Raw genomic sequence first — 24,986 nt, forward strand, 5'->3', positions numbered from 1 at the left:
CACTCATAAAAAAACAGGGTCAAAATTTCTTGAAATACTCTATAACCATAATCAGCATCATTTATCATCATTGCCTCAATTAAATTTGTGGTAAATATTGCTACTGGAGAGATACAATAAAGAGTAGTAGCAGTTTTTTTTTAAATAATTTTCTTTATTATAGTTTTCTACCTTTAGGAGTCCAGGTGTTTTTATGGGTCTTAATAGATTTCCTTCATTACATGATGTTTCATTTTTATAGAAGCAAGTATATATGCTCAAATGAATTTGTATGTTTTATACATTTATGTCCATTGTATATTTATATATATTTTGAGTCATTGTGAAAGACCCATAAAATGTAGTAGGGATCTAATTATTGGATTTTGATGAATCTTTGGTCATATAACTGAATTGGTAATAAATGGAGTTTTTTTGGGTATTTGGTTTTATCATTTCTATTTCCCCCCACGATTGTTCAATTAAAACATTATGAAATGTTAAGTTAGAGGACTCCTAACCACTAATTGCATGTTTAAGCCTGATAATGCATGTTTAGTTTTTGTTTTTAATTTCTTTTTATCATTTTAGTAACAATGATGATGTTATGTTGATTTCTGTGGAAAGTCCTAATTTGACAACTCCAATTACATCAAATCCAACAGGTATCTTATAGCTGATTAGAATATGATCTATCAAGTTAGAAGGCCTTAAATCAATGTTTGCTTTAAAGTGAAAAATTGAATAATATCTTTTAATGAAATGAAAAATTTAAATGTACTCTCCAATGTTCTAATTTATATCATGGTTAATATTACCTAAATAAATAATTCCTTAATGTAATTGAGATTTCATTTTAACCTTGTGTTTTATCAGTTTAGGGCCTTTTGTTTCTTTTATGTGTTTAATGACTTTATAAGTTGTAAAACTACTTATTTTTAATCGTTTGCCCTGGCCTTTTTTTGATGGTAGTGATGGTTTGTTTTTTGTCTTTTTATTTTTTATCTATTAAGTTATCTTATAGTCTACTTAAGATTTAAAATTTGTCTAGTCAGTCTGGGTGTGGTGGCTCACACCTGTAATCCCAGCACTTTGGGAGGCCGAGGCAGGCAGATCACCTGAGGTCAGGAGTTCAAGACCAGCCTGGCCAACAAAGTGAAACCCCATCTGTATTAAAAATACAAAAATTAGCCAGGCATGGTGGCAGGTGCCTGTAATCCCAGCTACTCGGGAGGCTGAGGCAGGAGAATTGCTTGAACCTGGGAGGCGGAGACTGCAGTGAGCTGAGATTGTGCCACTGCACTCCAGCCTGGGCAACAGAGCAAGACTCCATCTCAAAAAAAAAAAAAATTTTAACCTTACGTTTCCAATGATAACTTTTCTCTCTCTCAAAAATAGCCATCTTGTTTGGCTCATAATTTCTTATCCAAAATTCCCCATTTTCATTTCATTTTCCTACTATGTTAGAGTATTTCCATCTTAATTTTAAAACTTTGCCTCCACTTATAGCTACTTAATTGTCCCCACAATTTGGGCTATGATTGTGAATCAGAGAATTACAAAGGATATTAATCATTTATCTTAGGCTTCCTACTGGTTCCATGAAGAGTGCTTTTCAGCCATGTCAGGCAGTTGTAGTGTAAAGATAATGTGAATTAAAAGTGTGTGCATTTCCAAGTGTATTTTCTCATGGAAATTTCTAGGTAGATTTTCAAAAAAAGAGTTACTAATATAGTTTCAAAGTTACAGAAAGAAAAAATGGTTTGACCCAAAATTACATTTTTTAAAAAAAATTTCATTCAGTCTTTGGAATAGGTAAAGCCAATTGAGTTACTTTTTATCACTATGTAATTAACAGCTAATTAGCATCCCTATTATTTTGTTTTAGCATTCATATTTCATAAAGCCCATAAATATTGTGTAATGAATTTGTCAAATGTCTAATTTCTTTCAGATACCAGAAAAATTACATCAGGAAATTCTAGCAATTCTCCCAATGCTGAAGTTATGGTGAGTAATAAATATTGATTCTGAATATTGTTCATTTAAATATGTTAGTTCAAGGAACTTTAGTGTTTGCTACACGTTGGATGATTTACTTTTAGTCCAGCTTACACACTGAAAAGCAGACAGCTAATGATAAGCATAATTCATAACGATACTCATTTACCAATTCATTTACATTCTCCTTAGTCATATTCTCAGAAACCATTTAGTATTTTATAAGAGCTTTTTAATAGTAGAGTTAAACCACAAGAGACTTAGAGAATGTTCCATCTCTAGTTTCTGAATGGTAATTTTAAATTACCATTTAAAATTACCAAATGTTTTTAAATTTTTAAAAACATTTTCAGCTATTGAGGCAAAGCTTTATTATTATTATTTTTTTTTTACAATTTTTTTAGGCTGTACAGAAGAAACTTGATTCTATAATTGATTTGACAAAAGAAGGCCTATCCAACTGCAATACAGGTAAAAGGATTTTTTAGATCTTTCTTTTGTAAAAAGGAGGGAAGGGTAACAACTCACAATGTACTGGGTCTACTTATGAAGTTTGTTTTAATATGTTAGTGTGCCTATATTTATATCTCTATGCAGTTTTAGCTCATGTGCAGATTCATGTAACTGCCATCACAGTGAAAGTACAGAGCCTGTTGCCACAAGGCTCCTTCATGCTACCCCTTTATACTCACACCTTGTTTCTGCCCCAATCCCTGGCAGCCACCAATCTGTTCTGTACTATAATTGTTATTTCACAAATTTATATAAATTTGATAATGCAATATGTGTCCTTCTGAGATTGACTTCTTCCACTCAGCATAATTCTGAGGGCCATCCATATTGTTGTGTATCAGTAGTGTGTTCCTCTTTATTGCCAAGAGTTGCCCGTGGTGTGGATGCATAATAATTTCTTTATTCATGAACCCCATTGAAAGACATCTGGCTTGTTGGGGACTTTTACAAATTTATTTTCTTCCTGTGGTACATACTTTTTTCCCTAACCACAACAATAGCAGCTGAGAGGACGCACAGAGAAACAGAAGCTGGGGTATAACCTGAAAATGTAGAGGGAGAGTGACAACAGTGTCTGTCATCTTTCACAGATTTAAGGAAAAAGAAGTGAAATACAATCGTGGGGCTGGGGATCAGTTATAAGGTCTCATTCAAATTTAATGAAAAGTATAAACCCACATATCCAAGATGTTTAATAAACTCCAGGATAAACGCGAAAGAAGTCGTACCAAGACATATCATAGTCAAGTTCCTGAAATCCAGTGATAAGGAGAAAAATGAAGATACAGTGTAGGTGAAAGAACAAAGAATTCACAGGTTTCTAGGCTAGAACAATGCAAGCCAAAAGACAATTGAACTACTTCATTAAAAGGCTGGGGGAAAATAACTGTCAACCTGTAATTCTTTATCTAGAAAATATGTCTTTCAAAAATGAAAGCAACTTTGGGAGTTCAGGGCAGGAGGATGGCTTGAGGCCAGGAGTTTGAGACCAGCCTAGGCAACATAGCGAAACCCCATCTCTACAAAAATAAGAATAAATAAAGCAAAATTAAAATTTCTCAGATCAACAAAATTTGTTTCCAGCAGACCTTTGCTATCAGAAATAAAGGAAGTTCTTCAAGTGATAGTAAAAGATACCAGCTGGAAAGTAGATCTACACAAACGAATAAAACTATATTGTAGAATGTATATAGAAGTCAGTAGATGAAAACATTAGTGCAAAAGATAGTCATGGGATTGGAAGTATGCTGTTATAAGGCTCTTAAATGGAGTGGTGTCATGTTATTTGAAGCTAGACTATGATAAGTTATATATATGGTAATGCCTAAAGCAACAGTTTTTTCTTTTAAATAGAAGTAAAGCTAAGAAACCAATAGCAGAGATAAAACAGAATTTTTAAAATACCCAAACTGGCTGGGAGTGGTGGCTCACGCCTGTAATCCCAGCACTTTAGGAGGCCGAGATGGGCAGATCATGAGGTCAGGAGATCAAGACCATCCTGGCTAACACGGTGAAACCCCATCTCTACTAAAAATACAAAAAAAAATTAGCCGGGTGTGGTGGTGGGCACCTGTAGTCCCAGCTACTCAGGAGGCTGAGGCAGGAGAATGGTGCGAACCCGGGAAGTGGAGCTTGCAGTGGGCCGAGATCGCGCCACTGCACTCCAGCCTGGGCAACAGAGCGAAATTCCATCTCAAAAAAAAAAGCCCAATCTAAGAAGCCAGAAAAAAAAAAAAAAAAAAAAGCAGAGAAAGAACAAACAAGACTAATAGAGAACAAAAGGCAAAATGATCAATTTAAACCTGACCACACTGATAATAAATGTAAATGGTCCAAACACTCCATTGAAAAGCATTGTTAGACTGGAGAACAATACAAGTCTCAACTATGATTACAAGAGATGTATTTTGAAAAGGAAATAAACATTACTTGGGTTGGAATGAAAGTCCTGTTTTGTCTCTTATTATCATAAAGTTCAGCTTCTGTTGTAGTCTGTTTTAATTTGCCAAGGGCCTGTTGACTTACTGCCTTGAAAGAAGGAATATTATTTACAAGAAATTATATTTGCTAGGATATTTTAAATATTCAGCTGTTGGCTAAAAATTTAAAGGTTATTTGTATTAGTTCTTAACCTGTAGATTATAATTTTACAAATCTTTCTCTTAAAGCTAGTACAAAAGAGCTGAACAGACTCTCTAAAATAATAAACTCATTACTTTTTCTAGGAAGGTTTTTGTAAAAATACCAGTAAATAAGGTGACTAACTCTGAAACACAATACAGAATCTTGTTCATCTTTGTCAAAAGAAAAATATAAGTAAAAGAAATTTCATTTGGAGGATTCATAAAATGTATTAGTTACGTCACAGGATATAAAGGATCTAAAATGGTTTTTACTGCTTAATTCTGGGATTTTTAGCTACCCCACTTCATACTTTCCAATATAAACCCCCTTTTCTTAACCATCCCTGTATTTACTCTCCCCAGTTGTGTGGTTTGTTTGTTTGTTTGTTTGTTTGTTTTAACTTTATGTTCTGGGGTACATGTGCAGGATGTGCAGGTTTGTTACATAGGTAAATGTGTGCCATGGTGGTTTGCTGCACCTATCAACCCATCACCTAGGTATTAAGCCTGGCATGCATTAACTATTTTTCCTGATGTTCTGTCCACCCCCTGCCCTCCCCCAACAGGCCCAGTGTGTGTTGTTCCCCTCCCTATGTCCATGTGTTCTCATTGTTTAGCTCCCACTTATAAGTGAGAACATGTGGTATTTAGTTTTCTGTTCCTGCGTTACTTTGCTGAGGAATTATCCTCAGCTCCATCCATGTCCCTGCAAAGAACAGGATCTCATTCCTTTTTATGGCTGCATAGTATTCCATGTGTATATGTACCACATTTTCTTTATCTAGTCTATCATTGATGGGCTTTTGCGTTGATTCCATGTCTTTGCTATTGTGAATAGTGCTGCAATTAACATATACATGCATGTATCTTTATGATAGAATGATTAATATTCCTTTGGGTGTATACCCAGTCATGAGACTGCTAGGCCAAATGACAATATTATGATGAAATCGCCAAAAGCAATTGCAACAAAAGCAAAAGTCAACAAATGGGTTCTAATTAAAGAGCCTCTGTACAGCAGAAGAAACTATCATCAGCGAACAGACAGCCTACAGAATGGGAGAAAATTTTTGCAATCTGTCTATCTGACAAAGTTCTAATACCCAGAATCTATAAGGAACTTAAGCAAATTTACAAGAAAAAGCAACCCCATTAAAAAGTGGGCAAAGGACATGAGCAGACATTTCTCAAAAGAAGACGTACATTTGGCCAACAAACATGAAAAAAAGCTCAACATCACTGATCATCAGAGAAATGCAAATCAAAACCACAATGAGATACCATCTCATGCCTGTCAGAATGGCGATTATTAAAGTCAGAAAACAACAGATGCTGGCGAGGATGTAGAGAAATAGGAATGCGTTTACACTGTTGGTAGGAATGTAAATTAGTTCCACCATTGTGGAAAACAGTCTGGTGATTTCTTAGTGATTTAGAACTGGAAATACTTTTTGTTTGTTTGTTTTTGAGACAGTCTCGCTCTGTCCTCTGTCACCCAGGATAGAATGCAGTGGCTTGATGTTGGCTCACTTCAACCTCCACCTCCCGGGTTTAAGCAATTCTCTGTCTCAGCCTCCCGAGTAGCTGGGACTATAGGCATGCGCCACCACACCCGGCTAATTTTGTATTTTTAGTAGAGACGGGATTTCACCATGTTGCCCAGGCTGATCTGGAACTCCTGACCTCAAGTCATCTGCGTCCTGAAGTGCTGGGATGACAGATGTGAGCCACTATGCGCAGCCTCCCCGGTTGTTTTCTATCCATTCTTTTGCCTACTTGTACCTTCTTTCCCTCCCACCCACCCACATTTTTCCTATTCGCCTCCTTTCTTCTTGTCACCATCTATTTTCCTTTCTGTTTCTCCTCCTTCCACTCTTCTTTTCCCCACTCCACATTTTATACCTAATTCCTTCCAGACGAGCATAGACCTCATTAGTTGAGATTTCTTTAACCCCAACCCACATGATTTTTAGTTTGAATTCCTAAAACTTGGGTGTAGATTATAAATGGCTCTGTGTTTGTGGACATGTTTGTTGGCCTAACGAGAAAATTTGCCTCTAAGATCATTGATCAGAGATCTCTGTCCCATGTGTAAACTTATCCAGTTCCCAGTTACACAATGTCTGAAGTGTTTACCTTAAGGGGAATTTTTGTCACCTTAAAAATTTTCTATATTTGGTACCTCTGTATCTTGAACTTTAATTAAAAGTGTATCTTCATAATTCACGGTTTTATAATTTTAATTCACATTTAATTACCACCAAAGATGTAAACTATAGCTTAAAGGCTATAGAATTGATTATTGCAGATAACATTTACTTCTTAAACCTTGTGTTGTTCACAGAAAGTCCAGTATCCCCGCTGGAGTCACATCCGAAAGCTGTTTCAAACTCAAAAGAAACAACCCCATTGGCACAAAATGGAGCCCAGGTACTGATTCAAAGTGCTCTGTAAGGGATATTTATTCCAAATTGAGTGGGAAGTACCTATCTTACTCTTGAAGAAACATTTTGGTCACATTTCAGCTTAGAAAACAATTTAATGTGCTGCTGTTAATCTCCTTATTTATACAATTAAAATTATTAAATTGAGTTTTACAGAAGCTACAGAAATTAAAACAAATACTTTTTTTATTGAACAAATTGGAAAAGAAGCAATAGCCATTGTTGATGAGGATGGGAGGAAAAGGGTGTTCTCAAACATACACTGACCCTTGTTTTTGTTTTTTTGTTTTTTTGTTTTTTTTTTGAGACGGAATCTTGCCGTGTCGCCCAGGCTATAGTGTGGTGGCGTGATCTCGGCTCACTGCAACCTCCACCTCCTGGGTTCAAGTGAGTCCCCTGCCTCAGCCTCCTGAGTAGCTGGGATTACAGGCATGCACTACCACGCACAGCTAATTTTTGTATTTTTAGTAGAGATGGGGTTTTGCCATGTTGGCCAGGCTGGTCTCAAACTCCTGACTTCAGGTGAGGCAATGCACCCAGCCACGCTGACACTTTTCATGTAAATTAGTATAGTGTTTGAGAACGCAATTTGGAAATGAGATGGAATATTTATCCCACATGTCTGGAACCTAACCCATTCTGGATTATTGATATTCCAGGGTGTAGAAATCTTAAATCCAAAAGAGGATTATGCTTAAAGGACTGGATCCAGCCTCACATATTACTGAAATATCCTTTTATTATTTTGATAAATGGATTGAAGAATGAGAAATACATATTTCTACAACTGCAATTGACCACTTTAAAAGCTATATTTTCTTACAATTGTGTTTTTAGGTTCCTGAGTCCTTTGAGCACCTGCCACCTCTCCCAGAACCACCAACACCACTATCTGAATTAGTAGACAAAACCCGAGACACACTTCCTCCCCAGAAGCCTGAGCTCAAAGTGAAACGGGTTTTCAGACCCAATGGCATTGCCCTGACTTGGAATATAACCAAAATCAATCCCAAGTGCGCTCCTGTAGAAAGCTACCACCTCTTCCTGTGTCATGAGAACTCTAATAATAAGTTGATTTGGAAGAAGATTGGAGAAATTAAAGCTTTACCACTCCCCATGGCCTGTACTTTATCTCAGTTTTTAGCTTCCAACAGATACTATTTTACTGTCCAATCAAAAGATATTTTTGGACGATATGGACCATTCTGTGATATAAAATCTATCCCTGGGTTTTCTGAAAATCTTACCTAAAAGAGAGGTCTTTAATAATTATATATTATACTACTCTTTTTTTCATATTTGTTTACAATGTTACTGTATTACTATTTGCCGTTGTAAAAGGCCAGCTCAGATTGTGAGCCCTTTCTATTGGGACAGTCCTCTTCTATATGTTGTAAGTGGCCAGTAATTTGATGAATTTCTGGTTTGTATTAAATATGTCCTTCCAATGGATAAGTTCTAAAACATATGCTATCATGGGCCCGTGTTGCTGAGGTGCGTTGTGAAGAATACCTTTGGTGACTGTGGAACTTCTGCTGCTATCAGAAGACCTAGGATACAAGCAGCCACTGTTTCCTCCATTAACAATCAGCTTTTAGTGACCTACTGTGGTCAGCATAGCTACAGGAAAAGTCAGCCCTTGACTGAGAGCCAGATCATCCCTGGAGTGCACCTCTACCAAGATTTTATGAAAAGATGACATGTTGGGCTGCATGATGAAAGTTAATTATAAAAATTAAAAGATTTTTTTTTTGAGATGGAATATTGCTCTGTTGCCCAGGCTGGAGTACAGGGGCACAGTATCAGCTCACTGCAGCCTCCATCTCCCGGGTTCAAGCAGTTCTCCTATGTCAGCCTCCCAAGTAGCTTGGGACTATAGTCGCTTGCCACCACGCCCGGCTAATTTATTTTTAGGAGAGATGAGGTTTCACCTTGTTGGTCAGGCTGGTCTCAAACTCCTGACCTCAGGGGATCCACCTGCCCCAGCCTCCCAAAGTGCTGGGATTATAGGCGTAAGCCACCATGTCTGGCCAAAAATTAAAAGATTTTATGAAAAGAAATGGCTTCCCATTCTATTCAGCTTCTAAGTGGGCTATTCATTTGTGCCCCTCCTCTTTTTTGTTTTGTTTTGCACTTTGTCAGTCATTTGGGGAAATAGCCTGGAGATCTTTCCTGAATCTGTTTGTAGACATAATAAAATTTGTGTGCTGTGTACACAAAAACATAATAGTATCTTATGAAAGCATTACCCAACCTATTTGAGTTGAGAATGGAATTGTCCACCTTAGATTTGAAGCTTTAGTTTGCTGATTTCCTAAATGCTACCCTTTGATCATTTCCTGGCTGCCATCACAGTACTAAGGGGCTCAGATGTGTCTTGTGCCCACCTCTTCCAGAGAAGTGATGGAAGTGGAGCTGTGACTAGTCCAAGCAGCCCAAGAAACTGAACAGGGCCCAATGGAGGCAAACTTGAGAAAATAACTGGGATGATAAGAAACAAAAATAATCCCAACTGTTTGAAAGTTCGAAAGAGGGGCATTCTTTCCTGGTACATGGTGAGAGTTCAGGCTCCAGAGGCTCAAAACAGGGAATGGTTTTCCTTGGCATTTTGTAAATGCTCTCACATCTGCAGTAATAAAGCTGTTATTTTCTGCAGTCTTCTATGTCTTTACTTTTAAGAAAATTACTGATTCATGAGAGGAACTGCCCTGTGAGTTCCATTTCCTGCTCAGAGCCAGGAACTCACCCTGGGATTGCCATGGACTAGACATTCACTCACTGTGAAGCCCAAAGACACAGCCTAGAAATAAGATTTTGGTACCCATTACCAAGTGAACCTGCATCTGCAGCCAGTGGGCCATCTGGAAAGATGATCGATGCTCAAGTCTCTGACAAATGAGCCTTTATGAACACAGGAAGAGGGAGAAAGGCTGACAGCAAACCTCTTAAGAGGTGGTACCTCAGAAAGCATTACTGTAGCCAGGCGCGGTGGCTCACTCCTATATTCCCAGCACTTTGGGAGGCCGAGGCAGGTGGATCACGAGGTCAGGAGATCGAGACCATCCTGGCTAACATGGTGAAACCCTGTCTCTACAAAAAATACGAAAAATTAGCTGGGCGTGGTGGCAGGCGCCTGTAGTCCCAGCTACTTGGGAGGCTGAGGCAGGAGAATGGTGTGAACCCGGGAGGCGGAGCTTGCAGTGAGCCGAGATCGCACCACTGCACTCCAGCCTGGCTGACAGAGCAAGACTCTGTCTCAAAAAAAAGCCTTACTGTTTTGCCTTTTGGTGAGGCAGGGGCAATATCAACAGTTTTGTTTGTTCATTTGTTTCTGAGATAGGATCTCTGTGTACCCAGGCCGGAGTGCAGTGGCACCACCATCAGTGCCCCTGCAGCCTCAACTTCTTGGGCTCAAGTGATCCTCCCACCTTAGCCTCTTAAGTAGCTGGGACTACAGGTGTGTACCACCATGCATGGCTAATTTTTTTGAACTTTAGTATTGATGAGGTCTCACTATGTTGCCCAGCCTGGTCTCGGGCTCAAGGGATCCTTCTGCCTCGGCCTCCTAAAGTGCTTGGATTATAGGCAGATCCTCAACTGTTAACACAGCAGTGATACCAGGAAGGAGCCAGCCAGCCTAAGGACAAAAGTCCTGCCAGTAACACAGTCACACAGTACAGAGAACCCACACCCTGACCCCACCCCACGAAATGCTTCCTATACTTCCAGTGGGAAACCTTTATACCTTCATTAGGTAACAGAATCAAACTGAGTGATGACTGAAAATTGAATACATTGAGAAAAGGCTATGGAGTGGCCCAAGGAATCACTAGGAATCCTAGAGACTCAAGGAAAAAAAATACTTTGCAACAACCCAATGAAGTTTGGAACCTGATACAGTTTATGCAATTCACATTCTACATAATGATATGTTAGACATTTTATGCCCATTTTAAAGATAGAGAGACAGGCCCAGAGAGCTTAGGAGACTTGTGCAAGGTCACAGAGGCCCAGGGAATTATTACAGCCAGGATTCAAAACCAGCTACATGGTTCTGATTCATGCTGTGTACACCATGCTCTGCTGTCTGTGGCAACTAGACTGAAGGGACAGTTAGAATTCACACTCTTTGCTGCCTTGTGGCTCCAGATTGAAATCCCAGCATCTGATTGGCTTATCCTAGGGCTTATGTTCAAGTTGCAAGGTGAATTGGGGAAGCAAACCTCTGGTATTTCCAATCTTCAGTGAGAGGTGTATCACAAGGTAAGTGTGGTGGTTCTGGACTGTGTCCCCATAGCTAAGCTAGAACTACCTGCCCAGGATTTCCTTCCTTGGCTGGTTCAAGGTTAGCATTGATCATGAGACATTTGCTGAGATTTAGAGAGCAGAAGTGAAATGGCATCATATGTCTTGGGTTCTGAAGGGCAGTGCAGGACATCAGAATGAGGCTGGTGGTGTGCACTGTTGCTCATCTGCGAGTTGATGGACCTGCAGTTGCCATCAAAGCCACCTCTAGCCTGTCCAAGTACAGGGCACGTATGGGTGCTGCTGTGTGTTTTTCCCACAGCCCATTATTCCCATGGCTTCAAGGTGGGATTGGTGACACAGGTTCCAGTTTGTACTTGGTCCCAACCACATCCATCCTTCCTCCCCAACAGCCTGCCTGGTTGACCGATGGTGACTCTAGGCTTCACAATAGACACAAAGGGAACAGTTTGTGTGGCCTTCTCCACCAGCTCTCATGCATAGGAACAAGTCTGGCCCCATGAGAGATCCTTGTTCTTGTTGAATACCACGAGTTCTAAATTTCTCTTCAAAGAATCAGTATGTCAGTAGGTTCAGTTCTTTGTTCTCCATTTTAAAGCTTAACTTCCTCGTTCTCCTCACCCCTAGTTGCAGTAAACAACCTTTTCCACCAGTTCTAATCAGTAGTTCACATCTCTTCTCCTGGTCACCTGCTCTGTCCTGAGTCACCCTGGTCACCTGCTCTGACCTGAGTCATCCTGAGTCACCTGTTCTGTAACCGCCCTTCCCGCCAAACTACTCACCCTGCCACTCCAGCTCGTACTCCTGATCTCTTTAAAATAGCTAGTCGGAATTAGCTTAGACTGTGTTGTCTAACCCTAGCCAATAGGGGAATGACACAGCAGTAGGGGCTACCTGAGTCAGGAATAAAAACCCCTTCCCCCTCCCTTGTTGAGGTGTGTTCTCACCATTGCTCCACCCATGAGTCGCACCCTTCTATAGAAGTAAAATTGCCTTGCTGAGAAAATTAAATTTATGTTCGAGTGCTATTTCTTTTGTGGCACTGAAAATTTATTTATAACAATTTGGGGCCAGGCGCTGTGGCTCACACCTGTAATCTCCGCAGTTTGGGAGGCTGAAGCAGATGGATCATGAGGTCAGGAGATCGAGACCATCCTGGCTAACACGGTGAAACCCTGTCTCTACTAAAAATACAAAAAATTACCCGGGCACGGTGGCGGGCGCCTGTAGTCCGAGCTACTCGGGAGGCTGAGGCAGGAGAATGGCCTGAACCCAGGAAGCGGAGCTTGCAGTAAGCCAAGATAGTGCCACTGCACTCCAGCCTGGGTGAAAGAGTGAGACTCCGTCTCAGAAAAAGAACAATTTGGGGGCTTGCCCGAGATTCCCATTCTCCATCTGGGGCGGGTCTAGACTGCTCCCATCAGGAGAAGTGCGCTGCCTTGTTGCAGCAGCCTCGGGTAAGGAATTGAGACCCACCCGGTATGATGAATAAACCCAGACTCTCAGCAAAGCGGAAAGAAACCAACCGGAGACCTTGGGGAAAGGATCCTCACATACCACAGCGACTACGTAACTCTGTGCACAGACCAAGGTAAGAAACGTTGCAAAAGCGGCAAAGTATTTCCTTGGTGGTTGGGAGATACCAAGGCAAGAAAAGCCTCGGGGGTGGTGAAGTATTCCTTGGTCGGGGGATCTGGGAGATTGAAAGTGTAAGAAGAAGTGGCAAGACATTTCCAGTAGGGGAAATTGAGCCTCACTCCAAAAGTTTTGGCAAGCAATTTCCAGTAAGGGAAATTGAGCCTCACCCTAATACGTGAGAAATTTCCAGTAAAGGGAGATTGAGCCTCACCCCAAAGCCATCAAGATGGGAAATAAGCCAAGTAACGTAAGGGATAAAAAGGATAAAGCTAGCAACAATAATATTCCCCCTAATAATCCCCCAGGCCTAACGTTAAAATATTAGAAGGATAATGAAAGGACCAAAAACAAGAAAAATCAGCTGCTGTCCCAGACCCTTCTCCTATCCTTGTTGTCCCCCTCCTTATAACCCTGCCTCTTGGGAATCATCCCAAGAGCCCACTCACTACCAGCCTAAGTGCCTTTCCCTAAAAGGACTTCAACACGAGACAGAGCAATGTAAAAAGGATATTCAGAATTTCCCATTCCCCTCTTCTCGGAGGAAAGAGGCATGATCCATAGAGCCGTTATGGGAGCCTAGGAACCGTGAACACCCTCCTGGCCAAAACATTCCTACAACAGATCAAAAATTTCCCACTGAAGACCCCGGTGGGACAATAACAATGCAGCCAACCAAGAAAATATGCAGGACCTTAGAGAATTGATTCCCGTCTTTTGACCATATCTCAGGATGAATGTGTTCTTTGTCTGCGGTGGTGAGCAAGTTTAGGGAGGGGAGGAATTTTCCATGATTGATTTGGAGGCCTAAGCCTAATTCTAGCATCAAATCTCTTCCTAATAGATTTGTCCCTGTACCCCAAACCCAGAATCTGTACCTGGGTTGAATCTGTACCCCAAACCCAGAATCTTACCTGAACATTTGATATACAGCAAGGGAAAGATGAAGGGCCTATAGAATTTTTAGACAGATTAAAGGAACAAATGAGAAAATATACTGGTCTAGGTCTCGAGGATCCTCTTACATAGGAAATGTTAAAACTTCATTTTGCCACTAACAGCCAGATATTAACAAGAAATTATAAAAGAAAGAAAACTAGAAAGATAAACCTATAGAAGAGTTTCTAAGAGAAACCCAAAAAGTATATGTAAGAAGAGATGAAGAGGCTGGGCGCTGTAATCCCAGCACTTTGGGAGGCCAAGGTGGGTGGATAACCTGAGGTCAGGGGTTCGAGACCAGCCTGACCAACATGGAGAATCCCCATCCCTACTAAAAATACAAAATTAGCCGGGCGTGGTGGCGCATGCCTATAATCCCAGCTACTTGGGAGGCTGAGGCAGGAGAATCGCTTCAACCTGGGAGGTGGAGGTTGCGGTGAGCTGAGATCATGCCTTTGCACTCCACCCTGGGCAACAAGAGTGAAACTCCATCTCAAAAATAAAGAGATGAAGAAAAACAAAAGCAGAAGGCAAAAATTGTGCCCACCATGCAACAAAGTACCCAGGGGCCCAGAACCTATAAAGAACCTAGACCCCCACTCTCCAGGCAATATAAAGGGTATGAAAGTAAAGCCAGGAGACTCAAAGGTAGAAGAAAAAAAAATCTGAGAGAGAAAGAGAGAGAGACAGAGAGTCAAAGGGAGAGAGAGGAAGAGAGAAAGAGAGGAAAAGAGGGAAGCAGAGAGTGAGAGAAAGTAGAAGAGAGAGAGAGAGGCAAAGAAAGAGGGAGAGGCAAAGGGACAGAAAGAGGACAAAACAAATGCTTCAAATTAAAAATAGATCACCCTCAAAAGACAAAGTTCCAAATAGGAAGAAGAACAAAAGTCATATATAAAAGAAAATCAGCTAATATTAAATTTCTGTTAATTCTGGAAGCAGAGACAAATCTATTATGAAGAGATTTGATGCTAGAATAAGGCTTAGGCCTCCAAATCAATCATGGAAAATTCCTCCCCTCCCTAAACTTGCTCACCACTGCAGATGAAGAACACATTCATCCTGATATATGGTCAAAAGACAGGAACTGAGGAAAGTTACAGATTCCTCAGATTCATGTTAAATTAAAAACCCCTGGGGAAGTAGTAAAGAGAAAGCAGTGTACCCTATTCCTTTACAAGCCAGGATAAATTTAAAACCTATAATTGATAATTGAAGGTCTTCTCCGTGATGGGCTTCTTAAACCCTGTATGTCTCCCTATAACACTCCAATACTGCTTGTAAAGAAGGCAGATGGGTCATACCGGTTAACACAAGACCTTAGAGCTATTAATCAAATAGTCCAAACTACCCACCCTGTTATTCCCAATGCTTATACTATTAACAGTAGGGTCCCATACAGTCACCAATGGTTTACAGTAATAGATTTAAAAGACGCCTTCTGGGCTTGTCAGCAGAGGACAGCCACGACCTATTTGCCTTTGAGTAAGAAGACCCTCACTCCAGTCAAAAATAGCAATACTGATAGACAGTCTTACCCCAAGGGTTTACAGAGTCTCCAAATGTATTTAGTCAAATATTAGAACAAGTCATTTAATTAGCAAAGGTAAACAGAAAATTGAGCTTGAACGGATTGAAGGCATTATATCCTTGCTTCTGCTGGAGACTAAATAAGAACTTAGAAAATTTTAGGATTAGTCAGGTACTGTTGTCTATGGATAGGCTTTTATACAAAAAGTTCACACAAAATGGGCCAAACCCCCCCATTTGGCAATTATCAGAAATCCAGTAGGTGGAAAGGTTAAAACATCTATTAGTAACTGCCCCTGTCCTAGCTTTACCCTCTGTAAGCAGCCATTCCATCTTTTTGTCAGTGTGAACAAGGGCGTAGCCTTAGAAATACCCAAAAGCACAGAGGCCACTGGCAACCCATAAACTTCCTATCAAAAATCCTTAATCCAGTAACCAGTGGATGGCCCAAATGCATTCAATCTATAGTGGCAACTGCTTTGCTAACAGAAGAAAGTAGAAAAATAACTTTTAGAGGAATCCTCATTGTGAGCACACCTCACCAGGTCAGAACTATCCTAAGTCAAAAAGCAAAGGTAGCTTACTGACTCAAGAATCTTAAATCAGGCTATTCTGTTAGAAAAAGATGATTTAACATTAACCACTGATAATTCGCTTAACCCAGCAGGTTTCCTAACAGGGAATCTAAATCTAAAGAGAGAGCACACATGTTTAGATGTAATTAATTACCATACAAAGATCTGACCAGACCTAGGAGAAACTCCCTTCAGGACAGGACAACACTTATTTATAGATGGTTCCTCCCAGATGATTGAGGGAAAAAGACACAATAGGTGTTCAGTAATTGATAGAGAAGCTCTTGTAGAAATAGTGTTAGGAAATTTGCCTAATAATTGGTCTGCTCAAACTTGTGAGCTGTTTGCACTCAGCCAAGCCTTAAAGCACTTACAGAACAAGGAAAGAGCCATCTATACCAATTCTAAGCATGCCTTTGTAGTGGCTCATAGATTTGGAAAAATTTGGACTGAACGAGGTCTTATTAATAGCAAAGGCCAAGACCTGGTCCCCAAGGAATTAATCACCCAAGTATTAAATAACCTTCAATTGCCAAAAGAAATAGCTATTGTCCGTGTCCCCAGATACCAGAAAAAGCCTGTCTTTAATTAAAGTCCCAAATTTACAAGGTTTTCAACAAAAGTAAAGTTTGCTAAAAGTTGACAGTGTAACATGTATTATCCTAACTTCTAATCTTGTGCCGTAGGCAGTCTAGTCCACAGACACGAAGGAAGTTTGCTTTAGGAAAGAATGGTTATCATCTCTGACATTAAAAAAAAAAAAAAAAGGAGAATTTATGTAAAAACAATCTTATATGGTAAATTCTTGTCCTAAAATAAATTAACTGGTTGTTGAAAGAAAAGGATGTTTACAACAAGTCAGAAAGTTAAGGTATGTTAAAGATTGTGAAAGTCGTGAAAAATATTATAAAAGGGAATTTATGCAAGAAATGTTGTATAATTTAAAAGTAATTAGGCCTCCTGAACGTAAAACTATTGAAGAAACAGTTTATGTGCGAGGTGTGTAAGGAAAATAAAATATACTTTTGGTAAAAGGATTATTAAGGAGGCATAAGAATGTGGATTTTTACCTACATTAAAAGGTTAAAATTTGTTTTGAAAATTTAAGCAAGTTTTGAAACTTTAATTGTAAAGGAAATTCTGTGTGTAAACGTATTAAAGTTAATGGGGTATCATCCAGTTTTTCTGTGAACTGGGCATTAAAATAAAATCACAATAGGTTTTTCTTAAAGCACTAACCTGCTCTTTAGCAAAAATTATAACGGGTTTAAAAGAGTCTATAAAAATCTTACCTTATGGTCAGACATTAAAATTGCATAAATATGTCACAAGGTTTTATTAAAATTGAGTTTAACATTAATAGCACATTAATATAAAGGTGAAATGTAGCTTATCTGGTATAAAATCATACAGGAAGGATTGTCAAATATAAAGTGCTGTTTGGTTTTCTTTGGTCTAAAAACTAATAAAAAATAGGTGCTAAAGAGAATTCAGAAGGAAAATGGATATTGCCAGACCAGAAAGAAATGTTATCCAAACCCCTTATGAGGAAAATTTTGTTCCAACTGCATCAAGGGAACCACTGGGGGCCCCAAGTCATGTGTGACGCAGTCCTCGGAGTTTATGGGTGCATAGAAACTTATACCCTGGCCAAACGGGTTACAGACAGTTGCATAGTAAAAGCTTCCCCTTTAGGGAAAGGAGTCCAGGCTTAGGGCCATTCCAAAGTATCCAGATTGATTACACAGAGATGCCTCCAATTGGTTGTCTAAAGTATTTATTAGTAATAGTAGATCACCTTATTCATTGGGTAGAAGCTATTTCCTTTTCAAGTACAACCGCTAATAATGTAGTCAAGGCATTAGTTGAAAATATTGCCAGGCGTGGTGGCTCACGCCTGTAATCCCAGCACTTTGGGAGGCCGAGGTGGGCGGATCACGAGGTCAGAAGATCGAGACCATCCTGGCTAACACAGTGAAACCCCGTCTCTACTAAAAATACAAAAAATTAGCCAGGCGTGGCGGCGGGTGCCTGTAGTCCCAGCTACTCGGGAGGCTGAGGCAGGAGAATGGCATGAACCCGGGAGGCGGAGCTTGCAGTGAGCCGAGATCGTGCCACTGCACCCCAGCCTGGGCAACAGAGCGAGACTCCATCTCAAAAACAGAAAATATTATACCCAGGTGTAGATTATTAGAAAACATTGATTCAGATAATAGGATTCATTTCACTGCACATGTCATTACGAAATTAGCACAGGTGGTACTGGATATAACATGGGAATATATTCCTTGGCACCCACCTTCATCAGGGAAAGTAGAAAGGCCTATTACCCTGTTGAGAGTCTGAACTGTTCCCTGAAAAGACATAGGCCTATCCCCTTATGAGATGCTTTATGGATTGCCTTATCTACATTCCATTACTGATCTTCCTACATTTGAAACAAAAGATCAGTTTCTCAGAAATTATATACTTGGTTTATCTTCCACTTTTTCTTCCCGCAGAACTAAAGGTCTTTTAGCACAGGTACCACCCCTAGAGTTTCCAGTACACCACCATCAGCCTGCAGACCATGACCTCATCAAAAGTTGGATGGAAGGAAAACTTGAACTGGCTTGGGAAGGACCCTACCTAGTGCTTCAAACCACTGAGATCACAGTTCGAATAGCAGAAAAAGGATGGACTCATCACACCTGGGTCAAATGAGCAACACCCCCTCCGAAATCATGGACAGCTATTCCAGGGCCACAAGCAAGCTAAAGCTAAAACGGGGTTGATCCTCTTATATTGCATCTCTTTCTTTTCCCCTTCTATTGCTAGTCCTCTTGTTATTAATGTAACCAGGTCAAGTTCACCCCAAACTATTACTTTGGATGCTTGCCTTGTGATGCCCTGTGGAGATTTGCCAAACCAGAGGCAACTCTCCACTTCAGAAAAGTATTTTTATCCTTCCTAGCTTTCCTCAGACTGGAAATCTGTTAACTGGGATAAGTTAGTTTGGGAAGAGTTTGACGAAGGTTTCCAGTATAAACTGGGAATCTTGTCCTCCTAGAGCAGAGCTTCTCTGCCGAAGTTGGTCCAATGCTCTACAAAATACTAAAGAGCAAGGATGGACCGCCCCAACTAGTACTTTCAGCTTCTTAAAACCATATATTCATTTTACTAAAGAAGTTACCCTCCCCATTGTAAGCTGAACCAGTACAATCCAGTACTGACGACCATCTCTGCTCCCCAGAGGTCTTCCCCTTCATTAAGCCATTTCTATGATATAGGAACAGAAGTCTCAGAGAAGGACCCCATAAGATCCTTTGAAATGTGCTTCACTGCCTCCTCACCTCCTGCATGGCCTTCTCCCTCTCCTAAGTTTTCCACTAAACAAACCTTCTCTCATTATATACCCAGTGATAGGATCAAAGTAGACGTTGAGGAGGTAAATGATTTAAAACAAACTTTAGCAATAGAGACAGGATATCAAGATGCAAATGCCTAGTTGGAATGGATCCAATATTCTGTTTGCACGCTAAACAAAAGCAATTGTTATGCCTGTGCACACGACAGGCCAGAGGCCCAGATTATCCCCTTTCCACTAGGATGGTCCTCCAGTCAACCAGGCATGGGCTGTATGGTAGCTCTGTTCCAGGATCCCACAGCCTGGGGTAGCAAGTCGTGCCAAGCTGTCTCTCTGCTATATCCCGAAGTCCGACACCCTGTGGGTCAGCCTCCGAGGGCCATCTAGCCTCCATCTCCCAACCCTAAGTTCGCTTCGTGTCTTTCACGACAAGGAGGGAATTTATTCCTTGGAGAACTGAAAGGACACAAGACTTTTCAGGAGCTTACCAATCAGTCAGCCTTGTTCATCCCCGAGCAGATGTGTGGCAGTATTGTGGTGGACCTTTACTGGACACTGCCAAGTAACTGGAGCAGCACTTATGCTCTAGTCCAACTGGCTATCCCTTTCACCCTGGCATTTCATCAACCAGAGAGAGGGAAAATACAACATCGTAAAACAAGGGAAGACCCTTATGGGTCTTTCAACTCTCATGTTTATTTAGATGCAACTGGAGTCCCACAGGGAGTACTAGATAAATTTAAAGCCCAAGATCAAATAGCTGTAGGAGTAGAGTCAATATTTTGGTGGGTGACAATAAGAATGTAGATTGGATAAATTACATTTATTACAACAAACAGCAGTTTATTAACTACACTAGAGATGCTGTTAAAGGAATAGCTGAGCAATTAGGGGCTACTAGCCAGATGGCTTGGGAAAACAGAATAGCCTTAGACATGGTATTAGCAGAAAGAGGAGGACTTTGTGTTATGATTAAAACTCAATATTGTAGTTGCCAGGCACAGTGGCTCACGCCTGTAATCCCAGCACTTTGGGAGGCCGAGGCAGGTGGATCATGAGATCAGGAGTTCAAGACCAGCCTGACCAATATGATGAAACTCCATCTCTACTAAAAATACAAAAATTAGCCAGGTGTGGTGGTGTGCACCTGTAATCCCAGCTACTCAGGAGGCTGAGGCAGGAGAATTGCTTGGAGCCAGGAGATGGAGGTTGCAGTGAGCTGAGATCACACCATTGCACTCCAGCCTGGGCAACAGAGCGAAAGCAAGACTCCGTCTCAAAACAAAACAAAACTCAATATTGTACCTTCATCCCAAACAATACCACCCCTGATGGAAGTATAACAAAGGCATTGCAAAGTCTAACTGCTCAGTCCAATGAATTAGCCAAAAACTCAGGAGTAAATAACCATTTCTCAGGGTGGCTAGAAAGGTGGTTCGGTAAATGGTAAGAAATCATAGCCTCAATTCTTACTTCTCTTGCAGCTGTAATAGGTGTACTCATTCTTGTTGGGTGTTGTGTCATACCATGCATCCGTGGGCCGGTGCAGAGACTCAGAGACAGCACTTACTAAAACCTCCCTTAACTCTCCTCCACCTTATTCAGAGAAGCTGCTTCTTTTAGAGAATCAGGCAGAACAACTAAGCCAAGACATGTTAAGGAAGTTTGAAGAGAAAGTAAAATTCAAGAGGATGGAGTTGTTGAATACAGTGAGTTCTAAATTTCTCTTCAAATAATCAGTATGTCAGTATGTTCAGTTCTTTGTTCTCCATTTTATAGTTTAACTTCCTCATTCTCCTCATCCCTAGTTTCCATAAACAACCTTTTCCAGTTCTAATCAGTAGTTCACATCTGTTCCCCTGGTCACCTGCTCCGTCCTAAGTCACCCCTGGTCACCTGCTCCGTCCTGAATTATCCTGAGTCACCAGTTCTGTAACCACCCTTCCTGCCAAACTACTCACCCTGCCACTCCAGTTCATACCCCTGCTCTCTTTAAAATAGCCAATCAGAATTATCTTAGACTGTGAGGTCCAACCCTAGCCAATAGGGGACATGGCAGTAGGGGCTACCTGTGTCAGGAATAAAAACCCCTTCCCCTCCCCTGTTCAGGTGTGCTCTCGCCATTGCTCCACCTGTGAGTCACACGCTTCTATAGAAGTAAAATTGCCTTGCTGAGAAAATTAAATTTATGTTTGAGTGCTATTTCTTTTGCAGCACCAAAAAATTATTTATAACTTTCTATAGCTCCCTGCCTGAGACGATGGGGACTCCCAGGACAGAGGAAGAGCAACCTTGCTCTGAGGAGTTGAGGAGGGCAGTAGCTTCCCAACCTATCCCGGAAAGCAGCATATCTCATTCACTGGTGTGTGCTAGAATATGGACTTCACAAATACACCCTTGGGTCTGAAAGTCATTTCCAACACTTATTAACTAGTTTGGGCAACAAGTTTTATGTCTCTGAGCCTTCTTTTTCTCTACGTGCAAAATGTAGGCAGTATTGGCCGCCTACATTTTGTAATAGTTTCCTTCCCTTCTCTGCCCTTCTCCTCTTTTCTCTTTCCCCCTTCTTTCCTCCCTCCTACTCCCTCTTTTTCTCTGTTTCTTTTTCCATAATTAACTGGTTCTTCTTCTATTAAGAGGCAGACTAGGCCAGGTGTGGTGGCTCATGCCTGTAATCCCAGCACTTTGGGAGGCTGGGGCAGGCGGATCACCTGAGGTCAGGAATTCGAGACCAGCCTGGCCAACATGGCAAAACCCTGTCTCTATTGAAAAAAATACAAAAGTTAGCCAGGTGTGGTGGTGCACACCTGTAATCCCAGATACTCAGGAGGCTGAGGAGGAGAATTGCTTGAACCCAGGAGGCAGAGGTTGCAGTGAGCTGAGATCATGCCACTGCACTCCAGCCTGGGTGACAAGAGCGAAACTGTCTCAAAAAATTAAAAAATTTTTTAAAAAGTGAGACTAAGAATCCTGATAGATACATACAGTGCCATTGTAAGGAATAAATGAGTGTGGTAAATTCTTATAATTTTATGGTTCTATTTGCTTTTTTTATTTCAATAGTTTTTGGGATATAGGTAGTTTTTGGTTACATGGATGAATTCTTTAGTGGTGATTTCTGAGATTTTATTATACCTGTCATTTGAGCAGTGCACACTGTACCCAGTATGTAGTCTTTTATCTCTCCCACCTCCCAATGTCACCCCACCCCAAGTCCCCAAAGTCCATTATATCACTCTGTATGTTTTTGCATCCTCATACCTTAGCTTCCGCTTAAAAGTAAGAACAGTGCTTGCTTCGGCAGCACATATACTAAAATTGGAATGATACAGAGAAGATTAGCATGGCCCATGTGCAAGAATAATACACAAATTCGTGAAGCATTCCATATTTTTTTGGCTGGGTATGGTGACGCATGCCTATAATCCCAGCACTTTGGAAGGCCAAGGTGGGTGGATTGTTTGAGGTCAGGAGTTCAAGACCAGCCTAACCAACATGGTGAAACCCTGTCTCTACTAAAAATACAAAAATCAGCCAAGTGTGATGGCACACACCTGTAATCCCAGCTACTCGGCAGGCTGAGGCAGGAGAATCGCTTGAAGCTGGGAGGCAGAGGTTGCAGTGAGCCGAGATTGCCCTACTGCACTCCAGCCCAGGTGACAGAGTGAGACTCTCGCTAAAAAAAAAAAAAAAAAAAATAGTAAGAACATACAGTATTTGGTTTTCCATTCCTGTTACTTCACATAGAGTAATGGCCTCCAGCTCCATCCAAGTTGCTGCAAAAGACATTGTTTTGTTCCTTTTTATGACTGAGTATTCCATGGTGTATATACACCACATTTTCTTTATTTACTCCTTGGTCAGTGGGCATGTAGGTTGGTTTCATATCTTTGCAGCTGCAAATTGTGCTGCTATAAACATGTATGCGTATGTCTTTTTCAAATGACTTCTTTTCCTTTGTGTAGATACCCAGTAGTAGGATTGCTGGATCAAATGGTAGATCTACTTTTAGTTCTTTGAGGCATACTGTTTTACAAAGTAGTTGTACTAATTTACATTGCCATCAGCAGTGTAAATATGTTCCCTTTTCACCACATCCATGCCAATATCTATTGTTTTTTGACTCTAATTATGGCCATTCTTGCAGGAGTAAGGTGGAATCTCATTGTGGTTTTAATTTGCATTTGTATGGTTCCATTTTGAATACAAGTTACACTTTCCCATACCAGAAGCAGGACTTAGTTCCAATTTGCAGTTCTCCACCTCCTCCTAGTTCCTCAGTGTCATCCATCCAGATGTCTGCCCTATCCTGGTGACCACCTCCCCACGGGATAGCTAGATACAACCTGCCTGACTCACTCCAGTGAACCCCACAGCCTGCCTGTGCTGTGCAGATATGCTGCAGTGATCACCTCCCAGTCACAGCCCGACCCGTGCCTGCTTGCTTTAAACCAGGGCCGTCCAACCTTTTGGCTTCCCTGGGCCACATGGGAAGAAGAGTCGTCATCCTGGGCCACACATAAAATACACTAATGCTAATGAAAGCTGATGAGCTAAAAAAACACACACACAAAAATACAAAAAAATCTCATAGTGTCTTAAGAAAGTTTACGAATTTGTGTTGGGTCACATTCCAAGCCATCTGAGGCCACACACAGCCTGTGGGCCGTGAGTTGGACAAGCTTGCTTTAAAGCCACCAGTGGGAACTCCCCACAGGAAACCTGCTGGGGTGATTCCTGGACCCGAGTAAAGGCTTTAGTCCTGCAGATCCTTCTCTCTCTTGCTCCCCACCCACTGGAGGAGCTCCCTGCCGCCTTTGGACGTCCCGTCAACCCTGTGGTCACCACTCTTCTCTCTGGACCTGTGAGTAAGAAAGCGCTGCTGTGGTTTCCTGTGTTTTGTTGCACTGCCGGCTCTGTGTCTTACCTGAGCCACACACCTGAGCCTGACTCTCTTTCCGGTCAGGGCTCTCCTCCCAGAGAGTGGCTGTGTCGGTAAGAACAAACTGCACACAGGTCAGCAAGAGCAAAAGGGTGTCTGCCAGTACAAACAAGTCTCGTGGGAGAGGGACACCTGGTAACCAGTTGGACACAGGCTTTAGGTCGTCCACCAGAAAAAGAAGAATCCCATGAAAGACACGCTCCAAACGCCCACTTCTCCTGGACCCCCATCAGGACAGGGCTAGAGTTTATAGATCCTTGCCCGAGAGAGACGTCAAGACCAAGTCAGAGCAAAAACCCAACAATGAGATAACATAAAATACCTAGGACAAAGCTAAAATGCTAGGTGAGGCAGAGAATGAAAAATACCTTGTTTCCTAACTGGTGATTTACTGAGACAAGCGGGTCAACAGGAGACAGCAAGTCACTCAGAAGTAGTCATGGAGATAAATATATATATAACTTATTTATTTTTATATATAATAAAAATAAATAATAAATATATATTATATAACATATATCATTTATTTTACATAAAACTTATTATATATCACTTATTTATTTTAGATATAATAAAATAAAAGATATAATTATATATATCTTTTATTTATAAAAATAAAAGATATATAACTATATATAATATATAAAAGATATATACCATTGAATTATATATATCATATATAAAATATAATCTATA

General features: G+C 40.8%; 1 protein-coding gene and 1 non-coding gene across 15 annotated transcripts in view; both read left to right on the forward strand.

Moving 5' to 3' along the window:
* Positions 1-9,715, forward strand: part of ATF7IP2 (activating transcription factor 7 interacting protein 2) — a 94,966-nt gene extending 85,251 nt beyond the window's left edge. For all 14 annotated transcript variants that reach the window (XM_054455158.2, XM_054455155.2, XM_054455163.2 and 11 more), the window contains 5 exons: positions 571-644; positions 1,934-1,989; positions 2,385-2,451; positions 6,961-7,046; positions 7,898-9,715. In XM_054455158.2, the coding sequence (XP_054311133.2) occupies positions 571-644; positions 1,934-1,989; positions 2,385-2,451; positions 6,961-7,046; positions 7,898-8,311 (697 nt within the window). In that variant the 3' untranslated portion in view covers positions 8,312-9,715. The remainder of the gene's footprint in view (positions 1-570; positions 645-1,933; positions 1,990-2,384; positions 2,452-6,960; positions 7,047-7,897) is intronic.
* A 12,921-nt stretch (positions 9,716-22,636) lies between these two features.
* LOC129016447 (U6 spliceosomal RNA) lies at positions 22,637-22,743 on the forward strand. Its single transcript, XR_008494836.1, has one exon. It is a non-coding gene; the product is annotated as a U6 spliceosomal RNA (small nuclear RNA).
* Positions 22,744-24,986: the final 2,243 nt, after the last annotated feature.

Source organism: Pongo pygmaeus, chromosome 18, assembly GCF_028885625.2.
Source record: "Pongo pygmaeus isolate AG05252 chromosome 18, NHGRI_mPonPyg2-v2.0_pri, whole genome shotgun sequence".
NCBI lineage: Eukaryota > Metazoa > Chordata > Mammalia > Primates > Hominidae > Pongo > Pongo pygmaeus.